Source organism: Lagenorhynchus albirostris, chromosome 9 (assembly GCF_949774975.1).
Source record: "Lagenorhynchus albirostris chromosome 9, mLagAlb1.1, whole genome shotgun sequence".
NCBI lineage: Eukaryota > Metazoa > Chordata > Mammalia > Artiodactyla > Delphinidae > Lagenorhynchus > Lagenorhynchus albirostris.
In genome coordinates this window covers 90,611,639-90,638,939 of record NC_083103.1, presented here as the reverse complement: position 1 = coordinate 90,638,939, position 27,301 = coordinate 90,611,639, and the positions used below count along the sequence as shown (strand labels likewise).

Below are 27,301 nucleotides of genomic sequence, written 5' to 3'. Positions count from 1 at the left end.
GCTTCCAATGCAGGAGGCACGGGTTTGATCCCTGGTCGGGGAACTAAGATCCAACATGCCACGTGGCGTGGCCAAAAAAAAAAGAAATATAAAGGTGGCATTCCCATGACTTTACTCTCCCAGGGTCTTGACTGCTTCTCCTTTACAGAGTTCTCCCTCTGCCCTCCTGATGGCTCTCCAACGATACCTGGTACCCCACCGGCTTTTCCCAGTCCAGTAACATTAGTGTCACTTTCAGCATTCCTCATACCCAGGCCTCTCTCTTCCTCGGAGGCCCCCTGTCGTAGCATGGAGACGGCAACTAGATTTCAAGTTGTGTGCTTTCATTGATTATTAAGAGTCTAAGGATATATCTGGGTTTTGCAGGAAGCAGCACTATAAATGATAAACGGGCGTCAGAAGAGCTGCCTCGTTGCCAACCCAATGCTGAGGACAAGGCTGCTACTGCCTCTCTCCCCAGCCCAGGGCACCCTGCCCCACACCAGGGAGTGGCCGAAGTCCCTCACTCAGCGGGAGCTTGCCTTGCGCTCACAGCCAGGTGGGGAGGGAGCCTTTCTCAAAGCATCCACCTTGGTCTCTCCTCCACAATTTGGATTCAACTTGGAGATAAAGCAAAAGTAAGTCTGAATGGGCTGGGACCCACCTCTGCTACAAGAAGGATGGGCACTATACTCCTTTGCAGGTGAGGAGACTTGAAGGTCAGAAAGGATGAGGAACAAGGTGATTTACCTGCTAGACAGTGGAGTCAGATGCCCCCTCCTCAGCTTCTGACTCAAACTCCAGGTTCTTTCCAATCATACCTGAAACTAATATCCTTTTTTGGAAAGTGTTGATCACTTTCAAGTCCTCACTGACTTAATAAATCCTGGAAGGGCATTGGTCCTAACATGCCTCCTGACTTTCAGAGCTGAATCAATACCAAACTCTAAAAACGGGTTGGAATATCATTAACTGCTCTGAATTGTACACTTTAAAATAGCTAAAATGGCAGATTTTATGTATATATCTTTTACAACCATTTTAAAAATACACTAATATATCAAAAACCATTGAACTGGATACTTTAAACAGGTGAACGGTATGTAAATTATATCTCAATAAAGTTGTTTGTTTGATAAAGAAATACAGGGAGCACATCTGTGTTGCTCACCGCCATATCCCCAGTGCGCGCCAGGCACACAGAAGGTGCTCAATAAGTGTGTGGGGTCTGCTTGTGAACAATACCCCTATCCGTTCACTGAGCAGGGACTCAGCCTTTCGCCCTGGCCCTGGCTGTGAGGGCAGCTTGCTCCCTGCTGCTGCAAGTTTAATCTGGATGGACAGAATGAAGCTGCTTGGCGAAGCTGGCTCAGATCTCGGTCTCCTCAGCCCCCCAGCTTGAATTCTCAGACTAGGATTCTTGGTTACATATGTGGTCCAGCAATAAGAAACTGGCTGGGAGCCTGGGAGACCTACGTCCTCCTCTGGCTTTGAAGATAACCAGCTCTGCAACTCCGGGCAAAATCTTGCCAAGTTCCCTTCTTTAACAAAGCCAGGGGGTCACTGGCTGGAATGACAGCTCACCTAGAAAGTTCTCCTCCTGCTGCCACAGACCAGGGCAACACCAGCCCAAAGCCCTTGATACCAGGGCTAGGACAAGAAGATATTGACAATAATTGTAACAGCAGCAGCAGTTGACCGATCTTCCTTCTTCCCCTCCAGTCCCTGTGGTCGCTTAGTGGCTTGTCTCCACAGATGGCTGCCCCAGTTCCTCTTCCCCTATGTGTCTGTCATTCCCCCCCGAGAAGGGGAGTCTACTCTTCCATCCTTTGAATCTGGGGCTGTCCTGTGCCTGCTAAGAGCAATGAAATATGGCGGAAGTGATGCTATGTGTTTCCAGCCTAGCTTTTAAGAGGGCTGGCAGTCTCTGCTTCCTGACTCTTGGAGCCCTGAGCAGGCAGGCGAGAAGTCCAGGCTGCTCTGCTGTAGAGAGAGGCCATGGGGTGGACTGGGAGGCGGATATATGAATGAAGAAGCCATCGTGGACACCCAGCCCTATCGAGCCTGCAGACGCCTCCGGTCCCAGACACCATCCGACTGCAACCAAGTGAGAGACCCCAAGTGAAAACTGCCCAGCTGAGCACAGTCAACTACAGAACTGTCTGAGATAGTAACACATCGTGGCTTTAATCTACTGTTGGAGTGGTTTCTTCTACAGCAATTGATAACTGAAACATTCCTATGGTCAGTTCTCAACACAGGAACCAGGGTGATATTTTAAACCCATAAATCAAGTCATGCCATCCCCCCCTTCAACACCTTCCAATGGACTATATTGCCCCTTTTCTATAAACGTTTGCGTGTGCAGGTATAGGCAGCTTTACTGAGACATAATTCATATACCATATAATACACAGTTCATGCTTTGAAAGTATAAAGTCGATAGTTTTTAATATATTCAGAGATGCATGACCATCACCACAATCGATTTTAGAACATTTTCATCCCACCAAAGAGAAACCCCATACCTTGCAGTCACTCCCTATTTCCCCCCAAATCTCGCAGCCCCTGGCATTTACTAATTTACCTTCTATCTCTATAATTTGTCTATGCTGGACGTTTCATATAAGCAGAATCACACACTACGTGGCCTTTTGTGACTGGCTTCTTCCACTGAGCATGATGTTTTGAAGATTCATCCATGTTACAGAATGTGTCAATACTTCATTCCTTTTTATAGATGAATAATACTCCATTGTATGGATAAGTTACATTTTGTTTATCCATTCATCAGTAGGTGGACGTTGAGTTATCTCTACCTTTTTGACCATTATAAATAATAATGCTGTTATGAACACTTATGTGAAAGTTTTTGTGTAGATACATGTTTTCGCACACGTAGGGGTGGAATTGCTGGGTCACACCGTAACCGTTTAACTTTCTGAGGAACTGCCCGACTGTTTTCCAAGGTGGCGGCAGCATTTTACGCTCCCACCAGCCGTGTGTGAGGGTTCTGACTGTCCCATGTTCTCAACATCACTTCCTACCGCCAGTATTTCATTAGAGCTACATCTTGATGGGTGTCAAGTAGTTATCTCACTGTGATTTCGATTTGTATTTCCCTGATGGCTAATGATGTCAAACATCTTTTCATGCGCTCAGTGACCATATGTCTATTTTTGGAGAAATGTCTATTCAGATCCTTAGCACACGTTTTATTTTGGTTATCTGTATTTTTATTATTGAGTCTTAAGGGTTCTTTACATTTTCAAACCAAAAGTTTCTTATCAGATGTATGATTTGCAAATATTTTTGTCCCCCTCCCGAGGACTCTTGGCACAGGCAGAAGAAAATCCAAATTCCTTGCCAGGGTTGAGAGACCCACCTGATTTCCAATCTCACCTCCCACCACTCTCTGCACCTCACTCCTCACCCCTCGACCACACACTGCTCTTCGTGCTCTTCCTTGAACTTGTGAAGTTCAACACAGCCTCAGGGCTTTTGCTTGCTCCCTTTGCTCAGACCTTCTTCCCTGAAACCTTTGAATGACTCACTTCCCAACTTTAGGACTCTACTCAGACGTCTCCTTCTCACAGAAGCCTGACCGTCTGATCTAAAATACCACTTTTCTCTCTATCCTGCTATATTTTTTCTCACTAGCACTTATTATGACCTGGCATTCTATTGCACAATTATTTGCGTATCCTGTCTCCCTTGGAGAATCTCAGTTCCATGAAGAATGTTATCTAAAGACCCCAACAGTGCAGAGCACATTATAGGAACTGAATAAATATTTATTAAATTAAATGCATCTACTACTATTTATTGAATGTTTATTATGAGCTAGGCATTCCCCAAAGCACTTCAAATAAAGTATCTTATTTAATCTTATTTAATTAAATATCTTATTTAATTAAATATCTTATTTAATTAAATATCTTATTTAATCTCCCCCAAAAATCTATGCTGTGAGGTAGGTGCCATTATTACTCCACTTTTCTAACAGACAAGGAAACCCAGATTAAGAGAGCTTGAGTAACTGATCCAACAGATAGTAAGTGGCAGAATCAGGATTAAACCAGGCAGTCTAAGCCATACCACTCCTGTCCTCAGTGTTCACTTCAGCAAGTCACTTTCCTCCCTTTGAACCTCGGTTTCCTCATCTATGACATGGGAATAGCCTCCTACCTAACAAAGTTATGGAAAGACTGGACAAATGAGATCAGGTAAAGCACCGAGAACAGTGCCTGGCACCTTGTGCACGTTCAGTAACTGTGAAGCTACATTGATGAGGATGATGATGATGGCGTCAGCTACCACGATGAGATGACACTGATGCCGTGAAATCACAGCAGTATCATTGTTCGTTAATATTGTTCAAACGCAACCCTGTGGACAGACTGCTTGCTTTCAGACAATGACTAGACTGTTGCAGAGGGAGGACCAGCCCCCTACATGATGGTTTCAGAGTTAGTCAGATGGGGTGCAGGTTTCCTGACCCTTCACCAAGGGAAGGGGATGCTTAGATAACATCAAGGGCTTCCTAAGGCCTCCACAAGAGTCTCCATGAAGATAGGATCTAAGTGGCCTATTAGAGACAGAGGTCTTGGCCTAATCCGGGGCAGCTGTTCTTCTGGGGCAAAGTCATACACATAAATTCCTGCCCAGCCAGCCCCACAAGCAACGGTAGCTGAGCATGGCACAAGCCATCCCCACTCACAGCTCCCCTGGGGAAACAAGATACTCACGTCCATGTGCCGTCACACTGCGGAGGACCTGGGGGACGGGGATCAGTCACTCACCAGTATGGGTCTGCCTGTGTGTCTCCAGGGCATCCTCCTTCGAAAACTGGGCACCACACTGATCACAGACAAAGGCTTTGGCACCCGCTGAAAGAAAGGAGAGGCAGTTACCTTACTATCAAGAGTGATATTGCATTAGGAGAGGGCGTCATGGGCCAAAATCTTGCAGGTGGACCCTGGGGGAGGGGGCTTAACACCTGTGAAGATCCCAAGTCAGGAATAACCCATGGTCCCAGCAGCCAGCCCAGACCCTCCTCCAAGATGTGATCACCCACCCAACTGAGCTCCGAATGCCCCCACCGAGGGCTCTCCCAGACAGAACAGGGAACAGAACCAGCATAACCAAGACAAACAGAGATGGGGTCCGGGAGCGATGCCCAAGAAGAAGGGGGATTCTGGGGGGCTGGCTCCAGGTGAGAGATGGAAAGGAGTATGTGATCCAATGAGGAGTAACATGCCCTGTTGCCCAGATTATATTTTACAGGAAGATAGGAATTGCTGACATATCACTACCTGGATAAACCCCTAACTCAGTGCATCTAAAACTAAACTGTCTACCTGGCCACCTCCTGTACCTGACCATTTAAAACCTCTGAATGATTTCCCAGTGCCTTCAGGATAAAGTCCAAACTCTACACGGTGACTCACAAAACCCTTCTTGCACTTCTCTTTCCTGCTTCTTCTCTCTCCTCATCCTTGTTCCCTGGTCTCCAGCCCTTTGCTTCTTCACTGCAAGGTCTCCAAGCATCTTTCTGTACCTCCTCTGGCTCTGACACTCCTGCCCCTCTCCCCAGCCCCACAGTACGGCTAGCCCCACTTCATCATTCATGCCTCAGCTCCCAAACCCTTGCCCCCTGTCTGGGTGAGGCAGTCCTCCTCTGTGCTCCCACAGCACCCTGTACATTCCGGGTCACGGCCTCACCAGGGTGTCTCCTAAATGCCTGTGGCTCCGTTTCCAGCTCCCCGAGGGAGGGAATATGTCATCTCAGGCACAGCTGCATCTGCCTGACACCCAGTGGGAACGTATTGCTGTACATATCTATGGAATAAACAAAATCAATTCAATGCAATTCAATTTGATCGACTTTTCTGGAACCAGTGTCACGATGTGAAGATGACTTTCTACCACTTGCTAACAGTCTTCAAGGCTCTGTTATCTCGTCCAGGGGGCGCCTGTCACACGCCTTGGCAGCTTTCCCTCAAAATGTCTTCTAGATGCATCTCTTCCACTGCATGTCGATAACCACTGCCCCTACCGAGGCCCTTGTTGGGTCATGCCCAGAATGACCCAATGACTCAGGAGAGCTGCCACACCATCAGCCACCCTCTGATCCACCCAACAGAGGCAGGTTCCTTGAAGGCCACTTGATTCCTCACGTTTCCTTGCTCAAAAAGATACCATGGCTCAAGACATGGAAGCAGCCTGAATGTCCATCAACAGAGGAATGGGTAAAGAAGATGTGGTACATATATACAATGGAATATTACTCAGCCATAAAAAAAGAATGAAATGATGCCATTTTCAGCAACACGGATAGACCTAAAGATTTTCATATCACGTGAAGTAAGTCGGACAGAGAAAGAGAAATATCGTATGATATCGCTTATATGCAGAATCTAAAAAGAAATGATACAAATACATGTATTTACAAAACAGACTCACAGCCTTAGAGAATGAACTTATGGTTACGGCGGGGAGGGGGGAAGGAAGGGAGAGTTAGGGACTTTGGGATTGACATGTACACACTGCTCTATTTAAAAAGGATAACCAATAAGGACCTACTGTACAGCACAGGGAACTCTGCTCAGTGTTATGTGGCAGCCTGGATGGGAGGGGAGTCTGCGGGAGAATGGATACATGTGTATGTATGGCTGAGTCCCTTTGCTGTGCACCTGAAACTATCACAACATTGTTAATCGGCTATACGCCAATATAAAATTAAAAGTTAAAAAAATAATACAGTGGCTCACAATTTGCACTGATTCTAAATTCCTCTACTTGGCTTCAAGGCCTTCCATAACCTGACCCAGTTGTCTGTCCAGCTCCACTAGAAATTGTCCTCCCTGGCCCTCTGTGGGCGCCGCTTGATCCTCGGTGGGTCTCTGTGCCTGAGCAACGCCCCGCCTCATTCCTGTCTGCTCCGGTCCTAGTCCATTTCCAAGACCGGAGTACGCATGCGCCAAGCACACCGGGCCCCTCACTGCTCTACCCTTTCTAATCTGCAGCTGCACTGCGTTCCTTTCAACACGTCTGAGCATTTCTTTAAGTGTACCTGTGTTTTAGTTTCATATCAGAGTCTTGTAAGAGACAGAACTACTTCTTCTACATATTTGTAGTAGAAAGCAGTCTAGTGCTGTTTTCAAACCATCTCAGATTTCCTGAGGCTGTGGCGTATACCAGGCATGAGGCTAAGTATTTAGGATGTATCATTTCATTTAATCCTAACTACCTTTTTTTACTTTTTTTAAGATGTTGGGGGTTGGAGTTTTATTAATTAATTTTTTTTTTTTTTGCTGTGTTGGGTCTTCGTTTCTGTGTGAGGGCTTTCTCTAGTTGCGGCGAGTGGGGGCCACTCTTCATCGCGGTGTGCAGGCCTCTCACTATCACGGCCTCTCTTGTTGTGGAGCACAGGCTCCAGACGCGCAGGCTCAGTAGTTGTGGCTCACGGGCCTAGTTGCTCCGCGGCATGTGGGATCCTCCCAGACCAGGGCTCGAACCCGTGTCCCCTGCATTAGCAGGCAGATTCTCAACCACTGTGCCACCAGGGAAGCCCTCCTAACTACCTTTTAAAGGACATAGTATGATTATACCCATTTAGCAGATGAGACAACTCAAGAACAGAGAGGTTAAATAGCTTTCCCAGTGTCACACAGTAGGTAACCACAGAGGTGGATTCAAACCCAGGGAGCCTGACTTCACAGCCTTTGCTCTTAATCCCTATACCCTTCAGCCTCCCTAGGGGTCCATCTGCAAAGATGCCTCATGAATATGAAGTTGGGCTCTGAAATCCCTTTCCCCAAATAAAAAAAAATTAAAATCCAATTTATGCTTTTATACATCAAGGTTTTGTAAAATTCTATTTGGAAAAAAGGGTTCCACTACTCTTTAAATAGTTTTAAAATCTTGGCCTTGGAGTATTTAGCACATTAAGGGCGAGAACTCAGAATACAAGTTGTACTAGTATAGACTTAAATACTAATAAACATTTAGGGCATTGATCTTGTCTACATTCCTAATAAGGAGCAGCATATGCCCTCTATTAGATGCTCAATAAATATCAGTTGATTAACTAAATAAATGAGTGATAAAGTGCCCCAGTAAAGATATGAAATCACTTTTCCTTAAGAGCTTTACAAATAAATGTTGTCATTTGTCTTAGGTGGCCGGAGTTGAATTTCGCCTCAAGGCAGGGAGAATACCGTGATCCCCTCCAGGTGTCCCTACAAACTGCAGGCGTCCTAGGGCTAAGGACCTGTCAGCGGCTTCTAGAGCTTCAAAGAAAGAGCCAGGGGACTCGATGGCAAAGCAGTCACAACTTGTGTTCACACTAGAGACAGCCAAGCCACTTTCCATCCATTTATAATGGAAATGCAGCAAGCACCTCAAAGGGCAGCGGTGGGACGACTGGGGGTGGATGAAGTCGCAGCCCTGTCATAGTGAGAAACTGTCCCCAGTTCCAAATCATGAGCCAGCAATGATTTTCTGCGGATCTGTAAGGGATCGGATTTTAACTGTATTTATTTCTTTATTTCTACATCCCACCGGTTCTCATGGCCCCCTAAAGAAGAAAGGGGGAGGAGGGGCCTGAGGAGGGAAGCAGGAACTGAAAAGGGGAGGGTGCCCCGTGGACTCGCCATCACCATCACCATCGCCATGGTGCTGGAGCCCTGCCTCTGGCTGAGGAACCTACTCATGCCGTAGCTTCAAAGGGCTGGGCGGGAGGAGGTTTCTTAGAAAACAGCCATCCATGTGGCTGCAGGAGCATCTGCTTTAATGACTGAGAAGCAGGGAGAAAGGAAGGAGTGCAGGTAGGCAGTCAAGGGCCGGATATACGCCATCACACAAGCTCAGACGAAGAGAAAGCAGATTAGCACACACGAGCTCGGCAAGGCTGCCGGCTTGGCCCAGGCCTGACCACATCTGGATGCCCTCAAAGTCCTCCCCGCTCCACCCCTGCCTTGCTGAAGTCACAAAGCTGAGCTGAGTGTGTGAAAGTCCCCTGTCTTCAGTGACTGTGGGTGACAACCCCCCTCCCACGCGGATACCATGGACATGGGCTCCCACGCCAGCCCCCATTCATGAAGCCTCTGCACTCCCCACCCCCACCCAGACTCCCCCCAAACCCCCAGCCCAACAGCAAGGACGGACAGTTCCAGGACACAGGAGCCAAGCAGAGAGAGGCAGAGACACCCCCCCGCCCCTCGCGAGGAGGCATGTGCCTTTAAATTGTCTCTGTAATGGCTGGCTCAGAGGCAGAAATATTTGGCAGCCCTGAAATTAAAAGTGATAAATTTCCTCACCGAGCTCTGATCAATAATAGAGGCCTCATCTGTTAATCAATAAGACAGTCTTTGCCTGTTTACTGTGCATATGCTGTTCGCTGCTGCCTTCAGTATGATGTCAGGTTTGCATTCAGAGCAACTCAAGTGTGCGTAAACCTCACCGCCATTCCCAAAATGCATTACGGTGACATCATTCAGCCACTAATATATTTATAAAGCATCAGTGCAAGGGGGTTGTGGGGGCAGGAAGGAGGTCATGCCAGTTGAACACAATGGGCACATACGGACATATCAGCTGCATTTACCACCCCCACCCCCAATATTTCCTGGGGCTCATCCTGGAGTGGGGAGAAGTCCAGGGCACGGCTCAGGGACAGACATTCCTCCCCATCTCCTTCCTACACAAACAGGATGTTTTCGGAATGTCTGTTAAGTAGATGCCAAGGGGGGGCTTACAGCAAATGGACAAAAGAGACAAATCCCTGCCCTCAGAGAGCTTATATTCTAGAGCAGAAGGCACATTTTTAAAGGTCAAGTAAGGGACTTCCCTGGCGGTCCAGTGGTTAAGACTCTGCACTCCCACTGCAGGGGGCACAGTGTTCGATCCCTGCTCCGGGTAAGATCCCGCATGCCACACAGTGCGGCCAAAAAAAATTGTTTAATTTAAAAAATAAAAGTCAGGTAAATATAAAATAGGTGGTAATAAGCGATCAAGAGAGAAATAAGTGAAGAGGGACAGAGAGGGCAGGGGCGTCTATTTTATATGGGATGAGCTGACATCTGAGGGGAGAACGAGAAGGTAAGCCCACTCTCTAAGAAAGCCCGGTCCAGGCAAAGGAAGAGCAGGGAGCCTGGCCGGTTGGCATAGCATAAGAGAGGGGAGAGGGAGAGATGGGGTATGGATTGCAGGGAAAGAAATTAAATAGCAAAGAGGCAGAACCACACCATGATAAAGTGGGCTAGACCCACACATCCTCCCCAGCAATTACAGATCTGAGTGAACTAGAGGAGGTGATGGTAAGATCCAACGTGGGGAGAACTGGGTCCCAGGCCCAGCTCAGCCATTCCCTGCTGTGGACATCACACACGTCACCACACCTCAACGCGCCTGTGTCCCCGTCTGTGAAATGGGAATGATCGGATCCCTCTGCCTCACTGGAGGCTGTCAGGATTGAAGGAGACAGTGGATATTAACAAACGTAAAACTTGTTAATTGCCAGGCCCTCTGTGGCTGTGATATTACTAATGTTCTTTATACTTCCGGGGGCGGCGGAGGGGGGGCAGCAGAATGTGGTTAAGAGCTCAGGATTCGGGTAAGACAGATCCCAGACAGATCCCAGCCAAGCTAATCACCAGCTGTGCCCCTCAGTGAGTTGCCTCATCTCAGTGAGGCTGTGGGTCCGTCTGTAAAATGGGAATAGCGAGAGGCCGTCCCAAAGGGGTTGTGACAAGGTGGGGAAAGCGCTGGGGCCATGCATGGGGGCAGAGCCACAGAACCGGTCAGTGGCGCTGACCATCAACCCAGCCAGGCTCGGAGCCAGGACTCCTTTCAAGAACTCCTTCGTGCAAAGTATGATTGATTTTTACTGAAATTCAGTGTACAGCTATTTGGGGGCCATTTATCTTGTGTAAAGTGAGTCTCACATTTGTAAAGACATATTTCACTATAATCGCACGCACGCGCGCACACACACACACACACACACACACACACACACACACACACACCTTGTCCTGCTAATTTAAACGTGAGTGTCTTGTTGAAGTGCAGGAAGATCTGTCATACGACCAGCGTGTCAGTATTGGCAGCTCTCCCTCCCTCCCACGGCACCCCCTCCCCCAGCTTTTACATCCGAACCTGACAAGTCCCAGGAGCCCCATTCACAGGTCCTGTGCTGCCTTATGGGCTCCTTTCCTCTCTTCTGTCTCCCCAGCAGACTGTAAGCTCTGTGAGAGCAAGGTTGGCATTTGTCTTGTCCTCTGCTCCATCCCCAATTCTCCACTCTGTGCCTGACACACAGTTGGTGCTCAATGATTGCCTGATAAACAAAGAAACCCTCGGGTAGGTTCCCGGGCACAGAACTGGCCTGGGAAGGGGGCACTGACAGGCTGTCCCCTAGGGGGTGGCAGAGTCCTTCTACACACCCTGGGTTCTCTGCTGTCCCTTTTTCAAAACTCAAGGAAATGGTCTCTGGCTGGCTCTCAGGCAGTTTGGGGGAGAAGGAAAGGAGAGCTTAGAAAGTGGAGCTGTCTGCTTCCTCTGGAGCAGGATGTCCCTTCTGTCGGCCCTCTGCCCAGCCACCCAGCCACCCAGGACTCACAGCCCCGCAGCAAACAAGCAAGCCCTCCTCCAGGACGTTCAGGAGGCTCCGGTCAGCCCGAGTGGACCCTTCACTGGCTGGCAGAGGTCTGCTGAATGATCCCACTCCCAGCCCAGGCACTGAGTTCATCTGAGAGTCAGTGTTAAGGGAAAGACAGACAGACAGACAGACATTCTCGCCCCTGCCAGTCTCCCAGGGATGCTGCACCAGGGGGGAGGGGAGCAGAAGCTGCCGGACCATTCGGAATTCTCCCCTTTCCCCCTGACTTCCTGATGCCTCCAGAAAGTTAAACGGGGGCCAGAGGAAGGAGGAGGGCTCACAGCAGGTTAAGGGTGAAAAGAAAGGAGGCAGTCGCCACAGCCCACATGGAGGCTGGAGCCCGTGTAAGGCCTCCATGTGTGGGAGCCACTCCACTCTGGGCTAAGGATCACCCTGACTCGCAGGAATCAAAGGAGAGACATGCCAGAAAAGCACTTTCAAAACCATAAAGCTTTCTATCAAATGCCCAGCCTTCCAACAGCAACAGAGCTGAAATCCAGCAGAAGCATGTCAGGCAGGCTCCCCGCAGCTGTGCCCCTCCTCAGACACTACCTCTGGCTTCTCCCCCTTGGCAGACTACAGAACCTTCCTCCCTACTAGCCTTCCTGCCCAGAAATGGGGTGGGGGGTCCCGAGCATCTAGGAAGGGGCCGAGAAGATACCGAACACAATCAGATGTGGGCTGGAGTCTCTCTGAAGTAAAGAAGGCAGAAGCCAATGAGAGCAGAAAAAAATGTCAAAATCCCTCCCCCTCCAAAACTTCTCCCACCCCCGTGCTAACAACAAGGGGGGGGGGGAAGGAACCACTGAAAAAACACCTAACGTTTGCCAGCATCTGATGTTGAGTCCTGTGTCCTTTTTCTTCTAATTCCTTGAGATTTTAAAATAAACATCTTGACTGTTCTGATGAGATATGCATGCCTGCTTACATAAGGAAGTACAGAGTGTACCAAAACAGCAGACCCAAAAAAAGCATAAGCCGTCAGAACAATGAGTACAGACGCCGGGCATTTTACAACGGGCCATGGTGTACAGTTTTATTTACAGTACCTCTTATCTGACAGAGAACAGTACACTGGCTGCCAATTCCAAAGGCCAGCACTGCGTGTTCTTTCACTCAAGGAGATGTGTACTCCCTAAGAGGAGCTGGAAGCCTGCTCTCTCTATAACACGTTCTTTCTCTCTCTCTTTCACCTTTATCAACAAAACAGAAACCGATACAAAACCAGCACCTCCATAAGATACACAGATTCAGGGGAGAGGGAAAAGGGAAAGCAGGTGGGCAGATGCGGGTTGCCCGGAAAACAACCAGCCCTACTGATAGGCTCAGAATATGGTTCAAGGGTAGTTCTCCGTGACAACGAAGGAGGAGAAAGGTCCTCAGGGCCTGGCCTCACTACAGGATGGGGGTGGGGGGATGAACTAATGACACAGGGCTTCAATCAAAGGTAGGACTGAGAAAGCCACCAAGACAGTCTCCCTGGCTGGGTGACAGAGATCACTGAATGACTGGGGATTTCGGGCAGCAGGCTTTCCAATCTCTGGAAGTCAATTTCTCATCAATGACCTGGTAAGTAACAGACACCTCACAACTGGCTAGAAGTCCATTCTGTAGAGGATGAGATCTTAGAATGGGTCAGAAGGAAGGGCTGAGGCATCTCTAGTCTGAGCCATTTCTTAGCCTACCTAATAAACATCACACTACCAGGAGGGTCTAGGGCACACTGGTACCCTTGGCTTTCACTGCTCCTGTTCTCATATCTCAGAAAACAGAGGTCCACCTTGTCCCTTATCCCTGCCACTCAGTTCGCAGCCCAGAGAGGCTTAGAAAACTCCTTTGTTGCCACTCTTAGCACCAGCAGGTAACCCGATAGGCTTAGAAACACAGTCCATGGCCAGCAGAAACACACACACTCAATATACAGCTGCCTAGTAGAGAAGAACCCTCATTCTGGAATCAAACAAACACAGATTCAAGTCCTGGGTTCTACCATTTCTAGCTACCACCCTGGGTAAACTAATTATCTTCTCTGGACCTGTTTCTTCACCCGTAAAACCGGGCACAGAATATCTACTTCACAGGGTTGAGTGGTGATTCATTTAAATAGTGCATGTAAAGTCTTTCCCACCATGTCCGGCATCCAGCAACTCCTCAGTAAAAGCTACTTGTCCCTAACATCATCTTTATTACCACTGCTTCCTTCCCCAGTGTCAATGTCTGAGACCCACATAGACGTCAAATGTGTGCAATAAACATACCATAACATTTAAAATATTCTTACCACCCCAGACCAAACACAAAGAGAAAAAAGGAAGGAGGAGAGACTCCCACTCTGGGTAAGTCTTCAGCAGACTTTCTCTGGGGAGTGGAAGGTAAAGAAAGGCAAATGACAATGATGGTTGTGCACCCCCAAGACACCCCCAAGACACCCACACACAAACCAACAATGTACAAGTAAAGACATGGCCCGATCACCCTCCACTGGGAGAAGATCAAAGAAATGGCCCATCTCCCCTCAGCTCCCAACACTGACGGCCAAGTTTTGACGGGCATTACTGTCCTCCTACTGAGATGAGTGCAAACCTATTTAAGGTGAATTATTTTAAATAAAATACAAGTTGGACGGTAAATCTGTTGCAATGAAAACAACATACAAATCTTCCTGAAATCTAAGAGCGCTGATTTAGGGGTTCACCTTACCACTGCCTTTAATCCCTTTCTTGCCCAGGCAACTTTCATGACTGGCTAATCAAAGTATGGTGGGAATCAGAGCAATGGCACAAAAACCTCTCTTACCGTGGGAATGTCAGCCCTTGCTGTGATGCAGTAGACTTTCTTCCAGACACACCGTGCCCACTCAGAGATCTCCCCGAGGTAAAGCCCTACAGCGGCTAGTGGCTAGACACGGCTTTGGGGTTCTGCCATTCACTGGTGGTATATGGGCCTGGCATCAACTTTGTGGCCTTACCTCCCTCCTTAAAATGGGGTTATCTGTCCCCCTAAGATAGTGTGAACAAGAACCTGTCTGAAGTACCTGGCACACAGTAAGTGCCTAGATAGTTATTATGATTATGGAATAATTTCACTTCATCAAGTTGATGAGCTCCAGGAGACCAGCCTTTGGCCTGAGCCTTTAGGAACTCCGGTAATATTCCAGCCCCCCAGCTCCTGGGAGAAGGCCCACCTGCAATGAGTATATGGCCCAGAAAGGTGAGACACTGCATTCTCTGGGGCTCTTGAATGCATGGGCTTCAGCTGTTTGGGACGAGAGAAGAGGCCCCCCCCAGATGAGGCAGGTGGACAGCTGGCTCGAGGAGGGGTCTGCTGGCCAGCGGCACCCAGGGGCACCCAGCTTTCCTGCAGCAGCACAGACAGAAATGGACCCAGAGCCCTGACTGTCCGTGCCTGAGCTGTGTGGCCTTGGGTGAGTCACTTCATTGCCCCATCTATAAATGACAAGTTTTTAGTTGAGACCTAAGGGAGAAGAAAAGATGACAGGGTGTTGTTGGAGAAGCAGCTGGAAGCACATGGCAAAGAAGGCTAAGCATGGCTGAAAAAGGGGCTCAAATGCTTACAACCCTTGGTTATGGGATGATGGTGGCTGGATCAAGCTGGGGCTGGATCCAGCCAGGGGGTTCCCTCTCCTGGGGAAGATCTTTCTCTATCAGGCGGACAAAGTGGGACGGACAGTCCAGACACTGAGAGAATCATTAGCCAGAGAGAGCTGGCCTGAGCCAGCGAGGCAGAGGCTGACCCCTGAGTTCCAGGGAACACCCAAGCTTTCAGGTGTTCACGGCTTCATCCTGTAGCACTGCAGTCTTGGCTTCCGTAAGAAACTAAGTAAAAAGGCCAGAAAAACCCCAGTGGGGATTTCCGCCATGATTTTACTGGATATCCCCTCAACCCTTGGTCACCAACAGTCGTCTTCCTCCCTGGTCCCCACTTGGGGATTCTCAGGTGAGAGAATCATAATGGAAAGAGGGCTTTCTGCTGGCATCTAGCAGCCTCAAAGCACTTTTTGTGACCTAAGCCTTTGGCCTCCTGCTCTCAACCTCAATTACCTTGCTCCTTCTACTGAAGCAGCTCCGGAGTTCCCTGTCACGGGCCTTCACCCGAAATCTGGCATGGAGGGGACGCCCCCACCCCCACCCCCCGCCTCCCAGGGTAAGGGTCATGAGTACTGCCTGGATGATGGGGAAAAGTAAAACCAGGCCACTCCAGGGGTGACGGCCAGAATCGAAACCCTGCCTACCCACAATCACAAGCTGATGTTTACCACCACTCCAGTCCCCTAACATGCCCTGATACTCCCTCCAATTAAATTTTCCCTTGAGGTGCTTTCAGAGAAAAGGGAGGGCAGCCTTTTGCTCAGCCCTAACCGCATTCTGGCCTGCCCTCCCTTTCTCCTCGCAGGATCCTTCCTCCCTCACTTCTCACTGACTGAAAAGTATGCCAAGGCCTCTCACAGCCCTGGGATCTCTTTGGGATCCGTATAGAGGGAATTCCTTTATTCCCACTTCTTTCAGAATCCCCTGCTCTCTCCCAACGCCTGGCATCTTTCTCCAATTCCACTTGCAACCGTGTGTGTGTGTGTGTGTGTGTGTGTGTGTGTGTGTGTGTACTTTGTTTTTAAATTAAAATACCCCTAGGCAATCATATTTCAACAGGTGACAAGGAACAAAGCATTTCAGAGGGCTTCAAATGCTGTCACAGTGTGACAACCAGCGGGCAGGGATCTGCATACAAGTGTCTGTTGACTATTCCATTGGTTGTGACCTGTAAGAGCCCTGCAGACAGAAGCTTCTCTTCTCCTGAGAGCCCCACCAGGAAGCCATGCCACAGCCCTCACAGACATCTGGCCAGGCTGCCGGGAAGAGGCAGGATGTAGTCATTGTCAAGTCCATCCCTGGCTTTGATGTCGACAGATTCCAGCTCAGGTGTCCACCAGCTGCATCAAGAGCAGAAGCAGTCTAACCTCTCTGAGCCTCGGTTTCCTCACCTGCTAAAGAGGTAATGATACATCCCTTGTATCCTACAAGGGGGACTGTGAAATTGCACAACTCCAGGGGGCACCACTCAGCCAGAAATGAGGCCACAAGCTTGTCGGGAAGTTCACATGAGATGATGCATGTGAAGGTGCCCAGCAACGGGAACTGGCGTTCGGCAACTGCACCCTAACTCTTCCCTTCCCAGGATGCTAGGGGTCCCGCAAGGGCTGCCCTGTGAGGAGGAACAATGACGCTACTGCTGCTGCAGCACTGATGGTAATAATAAGAATACTGATAACTAACAGTTAGTGAACATGTATTACAAAATAAACAAGCACCATACTAACTACTTTATGTGCCACATACCGTTTAACTCTGCCATCAATTCTAAGATTATCCCCATTTTACAGAGGTGAAAATTGAGGTTTGAAAAGCTTAGTTCACTGGTCCAAGGTCTCATAGTGTAAAGTCAGTGTAAAGAAAGAGAAACAAACTCACTCAGGGTGACAGCATGGGAAGCCCACCTAACCATCAGGGCCTTTGATTATATAAAAGGTTAAAGAGTAAGAAGTTCATATTAAGGGGAGTAGAAAAAGGTCCCAAAGGCAATGTGCTCGAGGCCTCTGCTGTTCTCCATACTCTGGCTCATCCCTGGAGGTAGGAGATTTCTCCCACAATCTCTGAGGCCACCTCCTCAGTTCATCCCTCTTCTTTAAAGAACAACGCTCCCCTCTTGGTCCAGGAATGCGCCACTGCTGTCCATCAGACAGGGCCTGGACTGATCTGGCTGTGCTGTGGACTCTGATGTACTACTCGGCCTCCGTTTCTCCACCTGTAAAATGGACATCGTGTTGCCGGCCCCCCTGCCTGCCACCTAAAGCTGTTAGGGGGAGGAATGAGTTCAAGATATGAAAATGTGCAGGGCTTGACAGAAGAAAAAGGTACCACCGATCTTCAAGATTGACTTCCAATAAAACCACAGTTGGGCATATCCTTCCATGATTGGCTCCCTTTCTGGGCATTCTCCTTTTGGCTTCTAAGCCAGCAAGATATTTTATCATAAAAAACAATCAACTGTATTCCCTTAAAGTAGAAAAATGGCCTCTCACATTGATGAATGACAGCAAACTACAAAGAGTGAAATAGACAAGGTTTTCTAGGTTGACCTTCAGTTAACCAAAAAGTCCCTTTCTTCCACCTTCCCTGAGCATCCCAGTTAATCCAGGCCCGACAGAGCAGATGCTCAATCTTGGCTCTGAGGTCTCTCCCCTTCCCCAGCTCTGTCTGCATTTGCCCCTATAATTTGCCCTTTACTCACTGCCCAAATTAGATACCCCCGACCAAGAGCAGCAGGTAAACCCAATTAGTTTAGGGCGGAACGTGTAAATTTTAGGGTAAGTTGTCCATCCTAGACTCCAGCATTGTCAGTTACTTTAAATTCATTAATACACACACACACAAACACACACACACACACACACACACACACACACATCTTGGGGTGGGGGAAGGGTGTCCTTTAAAACCAAGGCAGAAGCAACCAATCCACAGCTTCCACTGTCACTCTATTCTTGATGAACAGCTGGGAAAGAGGCCCATCACCTAGCTTGCCCGTCATAACACCCACCACCCCATCTCAGACCAGGGGCCCCGGGGACTGCCACCCTCCCTCCCCTTCCTCAGGCCCCTCAGTGGCACCTTGAGGCTGCCAGTCTCTCCAGGCCTGCTGTGGCTTTCAGAAAACAGAGCATTTCTATTTTTAGCACTTCTCAGCCTAATAATACTCCCCAACACCCATTCAGCTTAATCACTTTATTGAGGACAAGAAGCAGGCTCTCCAGCCCCGGTGCTTCTGATGTTAGGAAGTAGTAAAATGTTCAAACTGGTTAAAAATGACACTCATTGGTTTGCCTTTGGTGTTTCTGAAACCTTAATTGTGGCTCAGGCTGTGGATCTAAAGAAGCTTGCAGGTTTCAGAGTCTTTCTTCCTTACCCCCTGCACCATAATTGAGGTGTTACATTACAGCCACGGCATTGACAGTTCCAGGCTCAAAACTCAGGAGCCTTAAGACTCCACACTTTTCCAAACAGAAACATTGCCTGTCGCGCTTAATGCCCATTCTTAACATGAGCCATCAACCCCGCACCCCCAGGAAAAAAACCCTCGCCTTTTCTGGCTGACGTCATACAAAAAGTCCAGGCAGGGTAAATATTTCCCAGGTTAAGCCTTATTAAAGTGCATCTAACAACTAAAATGGCATCGAAGTGCTGCTTGAAAACTGGAAGCTTTGTTTGGCGTCATTAGAGGACCTGAGAATTCGGTAAGTGCAGAATATAGGCTGTTGGCAGCTCTGCCAAAACTTTAGGGTGAGCTTTTGCAAGCACGCAGTCTGTGCCACGTGAGCTAGGGGCTGGAAGAAGTGGGCAGCCAGGAAAGGACTGGAAACAGGAAAGGACTGGAAGCTGGAATTTGACCTCCGAGGTTAAGACCAGGGACTTTGGAGGCAGGCAGACCTGCGTTTACAGCCCCACTCTGCCTCTTCCTTGCTGGGCAATCCTGGGCAAGTAAAACTCAGTTTCTTCAACCATAAAGTGGACATAACAATAGGGGTCGTCATAGGGGTTCTCGTGGGGATCACGTGAGATCATGGAATAAAGTGGCACAGTCCCGGGCACCTGTCAGCCCTCAGTAAATGTCAGCCACCCTTATAACTGTTGCCTTTGACCTTCTCCCTTCTGCCGTGGGCGCCCTCTAAGACGAAGTGTTTGGTCTTTGTCTCTTCAGCCTTGCACAACCACAAAAAAGGAATCTGGCACTAAAATAGCTAACCATAGCCAGCTGTGCAGCCTCAAGGTCCTCGGACACGAGGGAGGGAGCCCCTGTGGGTTCATGGTGGCTGGTGGAGGCTGTTCCAAAGCTGAAGCTTTGAGGGATGACTTCTCAGGCCCCTCCCAGCTAAACAGGCCACAGTCGGGTCCTAGGCCTGCAAACTCACCTGGACAAGGCTCTTCCACATTCCCGGGCCACTCCCTCCCTTTCTTTCCTTCCTTCCTACGCAAGGGGCTCTAGGCACCTTCCTAAACTTCCTGCTCTTCAGAAGGCAGAGGCGGAATGCCTCATTAAGTTTCGTAGCTAATTTTACAATTTAACCAAACAACACATTCCTGCCTCTATGCAGCCAGCCTCTGACTGGGACAAATTTATCACTGTGAGATGGAGGAAGAAGACGGGCCAGGCCAGAGGCTGAAGGCAGAGTCCTGAAAACTCAAGTGGGAGACGGAGAAGAGAAAACACGGGCCACATACTTTTTAAAAAAAATAGCTCTAAGGGCTTCCCTGGTGGCGCAGTGGTTGAGAGTCCGCCTGCCGATGCAGGGGACACGGGTTCGTGCCCTGTTCCGGGAAGATCCCACATGCCGCGAAGCGGCTGGGCCCGTGAGCCATGGCCGCTGAGCCTGCGCGTCCGGAGCCTGTGCTCCGCAACGGGAGAGGCCACAACAGTGAGAGGCCCGCGTACCGCAAAAAACAAACAAACAAACAAACAAAAAATAACTCTACATTTGCTCACAGAGCAGAATTCTAGGCTGTGCCAGGCTGAGAAGTTGGGGAAGAAAGCCACGCAGGGCATGCGGTGTCAGAAAGACGGAGAGCTCTGTGACAATGACCCTCCCTGTCCCCCCGGGGGCCGGGGGCTATATCTGGAAGCACAGTTACATGCTGTCCTCTGAGGGGCATGATTCAATGCAGGTGGGCGGCCGGCCAGAGGCCGGGCAAGGCCACCCAGAGGACAAGGTCGGCTTGGCAAGGCCCCAGGGCCTTGCCAAGGGCGCTGAAGAGTCCTTCCCAGGTCCGCTGAGCCCAGACCTGCGGGTGGCAGGCTCAGACCCGACCTGATTACGACTCTGGCTGGGGGTGTGGTACCAGGGAGGGTAGCATGTCTAAGAAAGTTTCACCATAAAGAATCCTCTGGGACAGAAAAGACTGTATTTACGCAGGCCCACACCTCACCCACCCAGGATGGACAGACCCCAGTTGAGACAGAGGGTGCGATTCCAGCCTTGTCACCTGCGATCAGGCCTGCTCTCAGTGCACACGTCAGCAATGAAGATGCTGGCCTGTGAGTCTCCCTGCCTCCTGGTCAGCTGTCCCCAGGCTTCTGATGCCTGTACCCATCCCTCTCCATCCTATAGTCCAGAGCATCTGATTCTGGACCCCAAATCTTAACCCATGTAAACCTGGCCCATCAGGGCTCTCCCAGGTGTGCCGGGTTGTTCTCATCAGGCCCCAACAAAGGGACCAGGGAATCGGGGCTGTTCAGGCAGAAATCCCCGATTGAGAGCTGCCTCCCAGAAGAGCTGCTCTCGAGGCCTTTGTCTCTGCTGGGCTCCTCTTTTAATGAAGAAATAAAATGAAGAGGATTCCAGCAAATCAAAAGTTTCAGGGAGTTCTCTCCTTACCTGGAGTTACCTTGTTACTGAAAACCACATGGCCTTGTATAATTACTCCAGCAAAATGCTCACTGCAGCCGCCAATGAGCTCCCGGCGCTCCATTAGCTTGTAATAGTCAGTGAGAGCCACCGAGCTTTAATCCCACTAACCAGAAGACTTCCTATCTCAACGACGTAATGAAAAGTTTAGAACTTCCTTTTTTTTTTCCTTTTCTCAGGCAAGCAAAAGAATTCCAATCAAAATAAGACGGTTGGTCGGGAGGAGAAGGGAGCGTGTTAATTACCGGGGAAAAGCCTAGAAGAGATGTCTTCGTGAGGTTGAATCCTGGAGAGGACCCAAGGGAAGCAGCGCCAACCTCCGCCTTCACGCCGCACACACGGGGGCTTCACAATGAGGTCTGAGAAGGTGGGCGGGGCCCTGAGGGCCTCAGCCTAAGAAATTCCTCCCCCTTCCTCCATACCCTCCAGGGCAGCCAAGTCTCTGTCCTCAACCTTAGAGGCGCAGCCCTCTAAGCTATGTGTTCTCAACCTGGGCTTCGTGGAGCCTGGGCACTCGCAACATATGCTGGAGTTCATCTAGTCTTGCATGAGAAATAGAGTATATTCCGGATCTGCATCCAACTTGAAACCCCACTTTCACATTTGTGTTTGTTTTGTGGACACCTCAAAATGGAGGGACCATCTGAAGCGCCAGCTTTTTTTTTTTTTTTTTTGCGGTACGCGGGCCACTCACCGCTGCGGCCCCTCCCACTGCGGAGCACAGGCTCCGGACGCGCAGGCTCAGCGGCCATGGCTCACGGGCCCAGCCGCTCCGCGGCATGTGGGATCTTCCCGGACCCGGGCACGAACCCGCGTCCCCTGCATCGGCAGGCGGACTCTCAACCACTGCGCCACCTGGGAAGCCCCAGCTTTTCATTTTTAATGCAGTGTTTCTCAACCTGCAGCCCAAGGAGGGTCATAACGTCCTTAGAACTCTGAGGATTCTCCAGTATGAGAAACTGGGCTTTAAGCCTCTTCAAGACAGCTATGGGCAGAGGAGGGGGAGGAGGGGGAGGAAGGGGAGGGAAGAGACACCTGCCCGACTGGCTCTTGCTCACAGAAGTTCTTGCTTCTTGTCCAGAGAAGCAGATCCACTGCCCACCACAAAGTTCCATGTGGACATTACAGCAAGAAGCCCATCTAAATCCCAGGAACCGCCTTCCTGAAGCCGTTCCTCATCACCCTGGTCCTTGGGAGTGCTTCCCTCCTGTAAACTGCTGCACTCACTCTTTCCCCTTGTGCTGATGGGGGTACGCCCAGCCTTGCTGGGGGCTCACATCACACTCTCAGCCAGACCGACAGCCCCTGGAAGGTAAGGACCCTGGCTGCAGCCCCTCTGTCTGTCCTGCCAGGCTTTGCATCAACTGGCCCTCACTGGCCATCAGCTAACTGATGAACTCATTCATGGACAATTTTACCCCCAAAGATAGTCACATCTAGTGACCCAGAAGAGTCACTGAGGTTTCTCTGCTGCCCCAGGCTTTACAATCTGGTTCCCATTTGGTTGATGTTTTGGTCCCCGGACAAGGCTCCAGCATCCCCAGCGCATGCCTGGGGAAGATGAGGTTGTTGCAGAACAGACAGAATGAGTCTCAGGCCAAGTGGTCCAGCTCCTCTGGACAGAATCCGAAAGATCAGGGAGGCCGTGATCTTCCTGCCGCGTCTCACTCCAAAACTGAAGTCTGAGGAGCTAGCGACACCCCGAGTCATCACAGGTCCCACATTTCGGGGATGCGGCATTGGTCAGCTGCCCCTTTCACTCCTGATTCAGCATCACTGAGCAGAGAGCCTCCCCCCAGGAGCAGAGCACCCAGCTGGGTCTCCATGCAGATGAGAGCACCAGTGCCAGCTCCCTGGTCCTGCCCCTTCTCTCTGTGTGGCGCGGCAGTGGGGTGTAGGAACAGGCAAATGACACAGCCAAGCTCTCACCTGGGTAGGGGGGCCAAATACCCACAGACCCTCCAGCAACGCTCCCAGAACCCACTGCCCTGCAAGGTGATGGGGAGGGCTAACAGCCACCACGGCAGCTACAAATGAACACACGTGACTTGGGCAGAGCTGAAAGAGGCTCATAAGCCTCACACCTGCTCCTGGTGGCCCAGATGCAAGGCCCTGGGCAGTAGCCAACGACCGCATCCCACCCCCAGGACCGCTGGGGACAGACACTTACTGGCTCTCGCTGTCTCAGCCCCCCAGTCACTGAGACACTGGTTATCTTTACAAACAGGAAAGCAAGCCTTCGGTCCAGCACCGCCGTGCAGCATACTGGAAAAGTAAGGGGCAGAGAGCCCTGGCTAGGAATACAGCTTCGCCACTCCTGGCTGTGTGACCTTCCACAAGTTACTTCAATTCTTTAAGCCTCAGTGTCCTCACCAGTAAAATGGGACCAGCACAACTACCTTGCAAGGTCAGCGTATGATAAGTGAGTTCAGACATGGAGAAGGCCGAGCACCACGCCTGGAACACAGCAGGCATCCAGTACGTCTACCGTAGTGATGTTTCTTTCTTCCCCCTGGCCCAGCCATGCCTCCAGAGCCATTCATTTCTTCAACGGTATTTACTGAGAGCCTGCTGTGTGTCAGGCTGTAGGGATGCCAGCGAGCATGCCACCCATAAGGTCCTGCCCCCTCTCCTGTCTCCTCGTCCAGACGTCTGACCCCCAGGGCTGGAAGGATGCAGGGCAGCGCTTTGGGGCTGTTCCCCACCAGGCGCCTCACCACACACTCGTCCACTCACCCATTAGTTTATTCAAAAAACCGAGTTATAACCACCTTGCAGGTCACTCTGCTAGGTAGTATGGGAGACATAAATAAATCACATGTTCTGAAGAAGCTTAGAGTCTAGTAGGTGAAAAAGGACAAGCAAATAAGTAGCGATGACACAAAGAAGGTGACAGATGCCATAAGAGGGGATAGATAAATGGCTATAGGCAATCAGATGGGGGGTGGCCTCTTGTCCTGCCCAGACAGATGCAGCCCATGGCTGAGCCGGCTGACTTTAAAAAGAGAAGAGAAAAAGGATCACTCGCCCGGCTGGCACCGTTCCTAGCACGGGAAACAGGCAGGATCTATTTAAAAAGGCTAGAGGCAGGTTAGAGCCTTTTCTGGCAATTCCCAAAACTCGTGCTTCCTCGAGCTGACTGGATAGCGGGACAGACCCAATCCTGTCAAAATCCTACAGATCTTTAAAAAAAAATCATTTAGCTGTTGCCGGGATGATAAAAGAACCCTGCCATTCAAAGGGAGGGTCCGCATGGGGGGGAAGGTGGAGCTGGTGGGGGAGAGGAGGAGGGGATTGAGAAAAAAGGGAAACGCCCCCCAAATATGGATCAGGGCAACCGGCAAGGGAAATTTATGCATCGTAGTGGCTTTACTACCTAATCAATTCAGTAATTTCAAAAACAATTTTATTTATGTTCCATTTACCACATCAAAAGTTAAAAAAAAATGGTACTGATGCTAAAATAATACCTCAAGGCGTCTATTTTTAATCAGTTAAAAAAATGGAGGGGGGGGTGCTGTGGAAAAAAAAGCAGCCCTGGGTTTCTATACAATCTCTCCCGGGCAGACCACCAACCCTGAGAGAGAGAGAGAGAGGGAGAGAACACAGCCAAGCCCTCTCTGAGAGCCTTCCTGGCTGCCGAACACCGAGCTTGTCAAAAAAAACAAATCCATAATGGCCCGAGGCTCCTCTCCAATCTATTTTCTGCTCAGCTGGTTTTAAATGAAGTTATTATGAGTCATTAAAACACCCGCAAGCCAGTGGAAGTCAGCCAATTACAATTTTAAATTTAGCCTGTTCTCTGCCCCATTCTCTTGTTTTCTTCCTTTGCCCACAGAATACTGCTGCTGTTATGTCTTCCCTCCCTTCCTCTGCCCAAAGTGGAAGAGACAGTTATGAAAATGCAGAGTATTGCACGGAACGCAGAACCATTCATAGGAAACCCAAACTATTAAATTAAAAAATGCAAGACTTCTGCCTCCTCCAAAGTCAACCCCACGTCCCACCTCAGCCCACTGGATTCCTCGGAAACTCTAGACTCGATCCTAGACCTCATGGGGCTATTTTTTTTTTAATAAAAAGGTTCTTGAGTGGGGTCCTGTTGAGAAACATTTCCATCCATCACACCAAATCAACATGTTCATGGTTGAATCCAAGAGAGGGAAACATACCACCCATACCTGAGAATTAATAACAAACAATGAAGTTGAAATTCAAAGGTAATGCAGGCTTTGCAATTAGGCATGAATGTCGGGGGAAGTCGCTAGATATGATGGGCTCATTTCGTTTCTAAATCTGCAAGGTAATGGTCTGTGCAGAGCCATTACAGCAAAGGAACAATTTTGAGTATTTCATGTAAATGTTTCTTCTCAATCTCTTTTTTTCACGTGTGCACCCACAAACACGTGTGCACACACATATACACACAGCTGCCCCTCATTACTGGGAACATAACTGTAGCTTTCCCACATCTTCCAAGGAGTAAGTAGTGTCCTTGCCAAAAAACTGTCCAATCCTACTTCCTCCCCCGACCCTAATTAATGGATGAGTCTGGAAGCTCAGCAGAACAGACCCCTAGACCTCTAGGTACACTTCCCATCACCTCCAGGACCCCTCACCTTCCTCGTTCCTCTCCCAGACACATGCGCGCACGTGCACACACACACGCATGCGTACAGACCGTGAGAGGACCAGTGCTTTGCCCCAGTCAGACACAAGTCTACGGCCCAGGCAGATGGAGCACTTAGGAAAGGGGTGGCTACCATGTTGTCTCATTGAGAGTCCCTGAAGGCCAGGGTGCAGGCAGGATGCTGCCATGTGTACTGATCCACCCAGCGTCTCTGGGTGAGACAGGACTTAGGGTTGGTCTGTGGCTCCCAGCCAGGCTCACTGAGAAGAGGGAATGAAATACAGAGGGGTCCACCAGGTCCAATGGGACCAATGGCAATTTAACAAAGGTGGGAGGATTTGTCCTGACCCTTGCAGAATGCAAACCTGAGGCCTGCAAACACAGCTGCCCCATGCTCTGAGGGTCCCCAGAGCAGGGCCGATGTCACCATCCTATCCTTAGCCTTGAATTTCCCCACTCAGTTGCTCCAACTCTGGGGGCCTCAACTGGCAGCACTTCGTGGTGTTTATGGAGGACCCTTCTCCCTGAAGCTCATAAAACAGAAGCTTCAGCACCCACCCCACCCCGATACTGCATGGGCCTATTCCCTGGGAGGGGCTCTCACATTTGATATTCATAATCTTTTTATTTTTTTCTTTTTTGTTTTTGAATTTTATTTATTTTTATACAGCAGGTGCTTAGTACTTATCTATTTTATACATATTAGTGTATACATGTCAATCCCAATCTCCCAGTTCATCCCACCACCAACCCCCCCCACCCCAGCTTTCCCTCCTTGGTGTCCATGCATTTGTTCTCTACATCTGTGTCTCTATTTCTGCCTTGCAAACCACTTCATCTGTACCATTTTTCTAGGTTCCACATATATGCGTTAATATACGATATTTGTTTTTCTTTCTGACTTACTTCACTCTGTATGACAGTCTCTAGCTCCATCCACTTCTCTACAAATGACCCAATTTTGTTCCTTTCTATGGCTGAGTAATATTCCATTGTATATATGTACCACATCTTCTTACCATTCATCTGTCGATGGGCATTTAGGTTGCTTCCATGACCTGGCTATTGTAAATAGTGCTGCAATGAACATTGGGGTGCATGTGTCTTTTTGAATCATGGTTTTCTCTGGGTATATGCCCCATAGTGGGACTGCTAGGTATTATGGTAATTCTATTTTTAGTTTTTTAAGGAACCTCCATACTATTCTCTATAGTGGCTGTATCAATTTACATTCCCACAAACAGCGTAAGAGGGTTCCCTTTTCTCCACACCCTCTCCAGCATTTGTTGTTTGTAGATTTCTTGATGATGCCCATTCTAACCAGTGTGAGGCGATACCTCATTGCAGTTTTGATTTGCATTTCTCTAACAATTAGTGATGTTGAGCAGCTTTTCATGTGCCTCTTGGCCATCTGTATGTCTTCTTTGGAGAGATGTCTATTTAGGTCTTCTGCCCATTTTTTGATTAGGTTGTTTGTTTTTTTAATGTTGAGCTGCATGAGCTGTTTATATATTTTAGAGATTAATCCTTTGCCCGTTGATTCATTTGCAAA

The 27,301-nt window shown here is 49.3% G+C and overlaps 1 protein-coding gene across 1 annotated transcript in view; it reads right to left on the bottom strand.

Moving 5' to 3' along the window:
- Window positions 1–27,301, bottom strand: part of ZBTB16 (zinc finger and BTB domain containing 16) — a 189,417-nt gene that overhangs the window by 54,609 nt on the left and 107,507 nt on the right. The window contains exon 4 of the mRNA XM_060160423.1: window positions 4,782–4,868. Coding sequence (XP_060016406.1) covers window positions 4,782–4,868 — 87 coding nt within the window. The remainder of the gene's footprint in view (window positions 1–4,781; window positions 4,869–27,301) is intronic.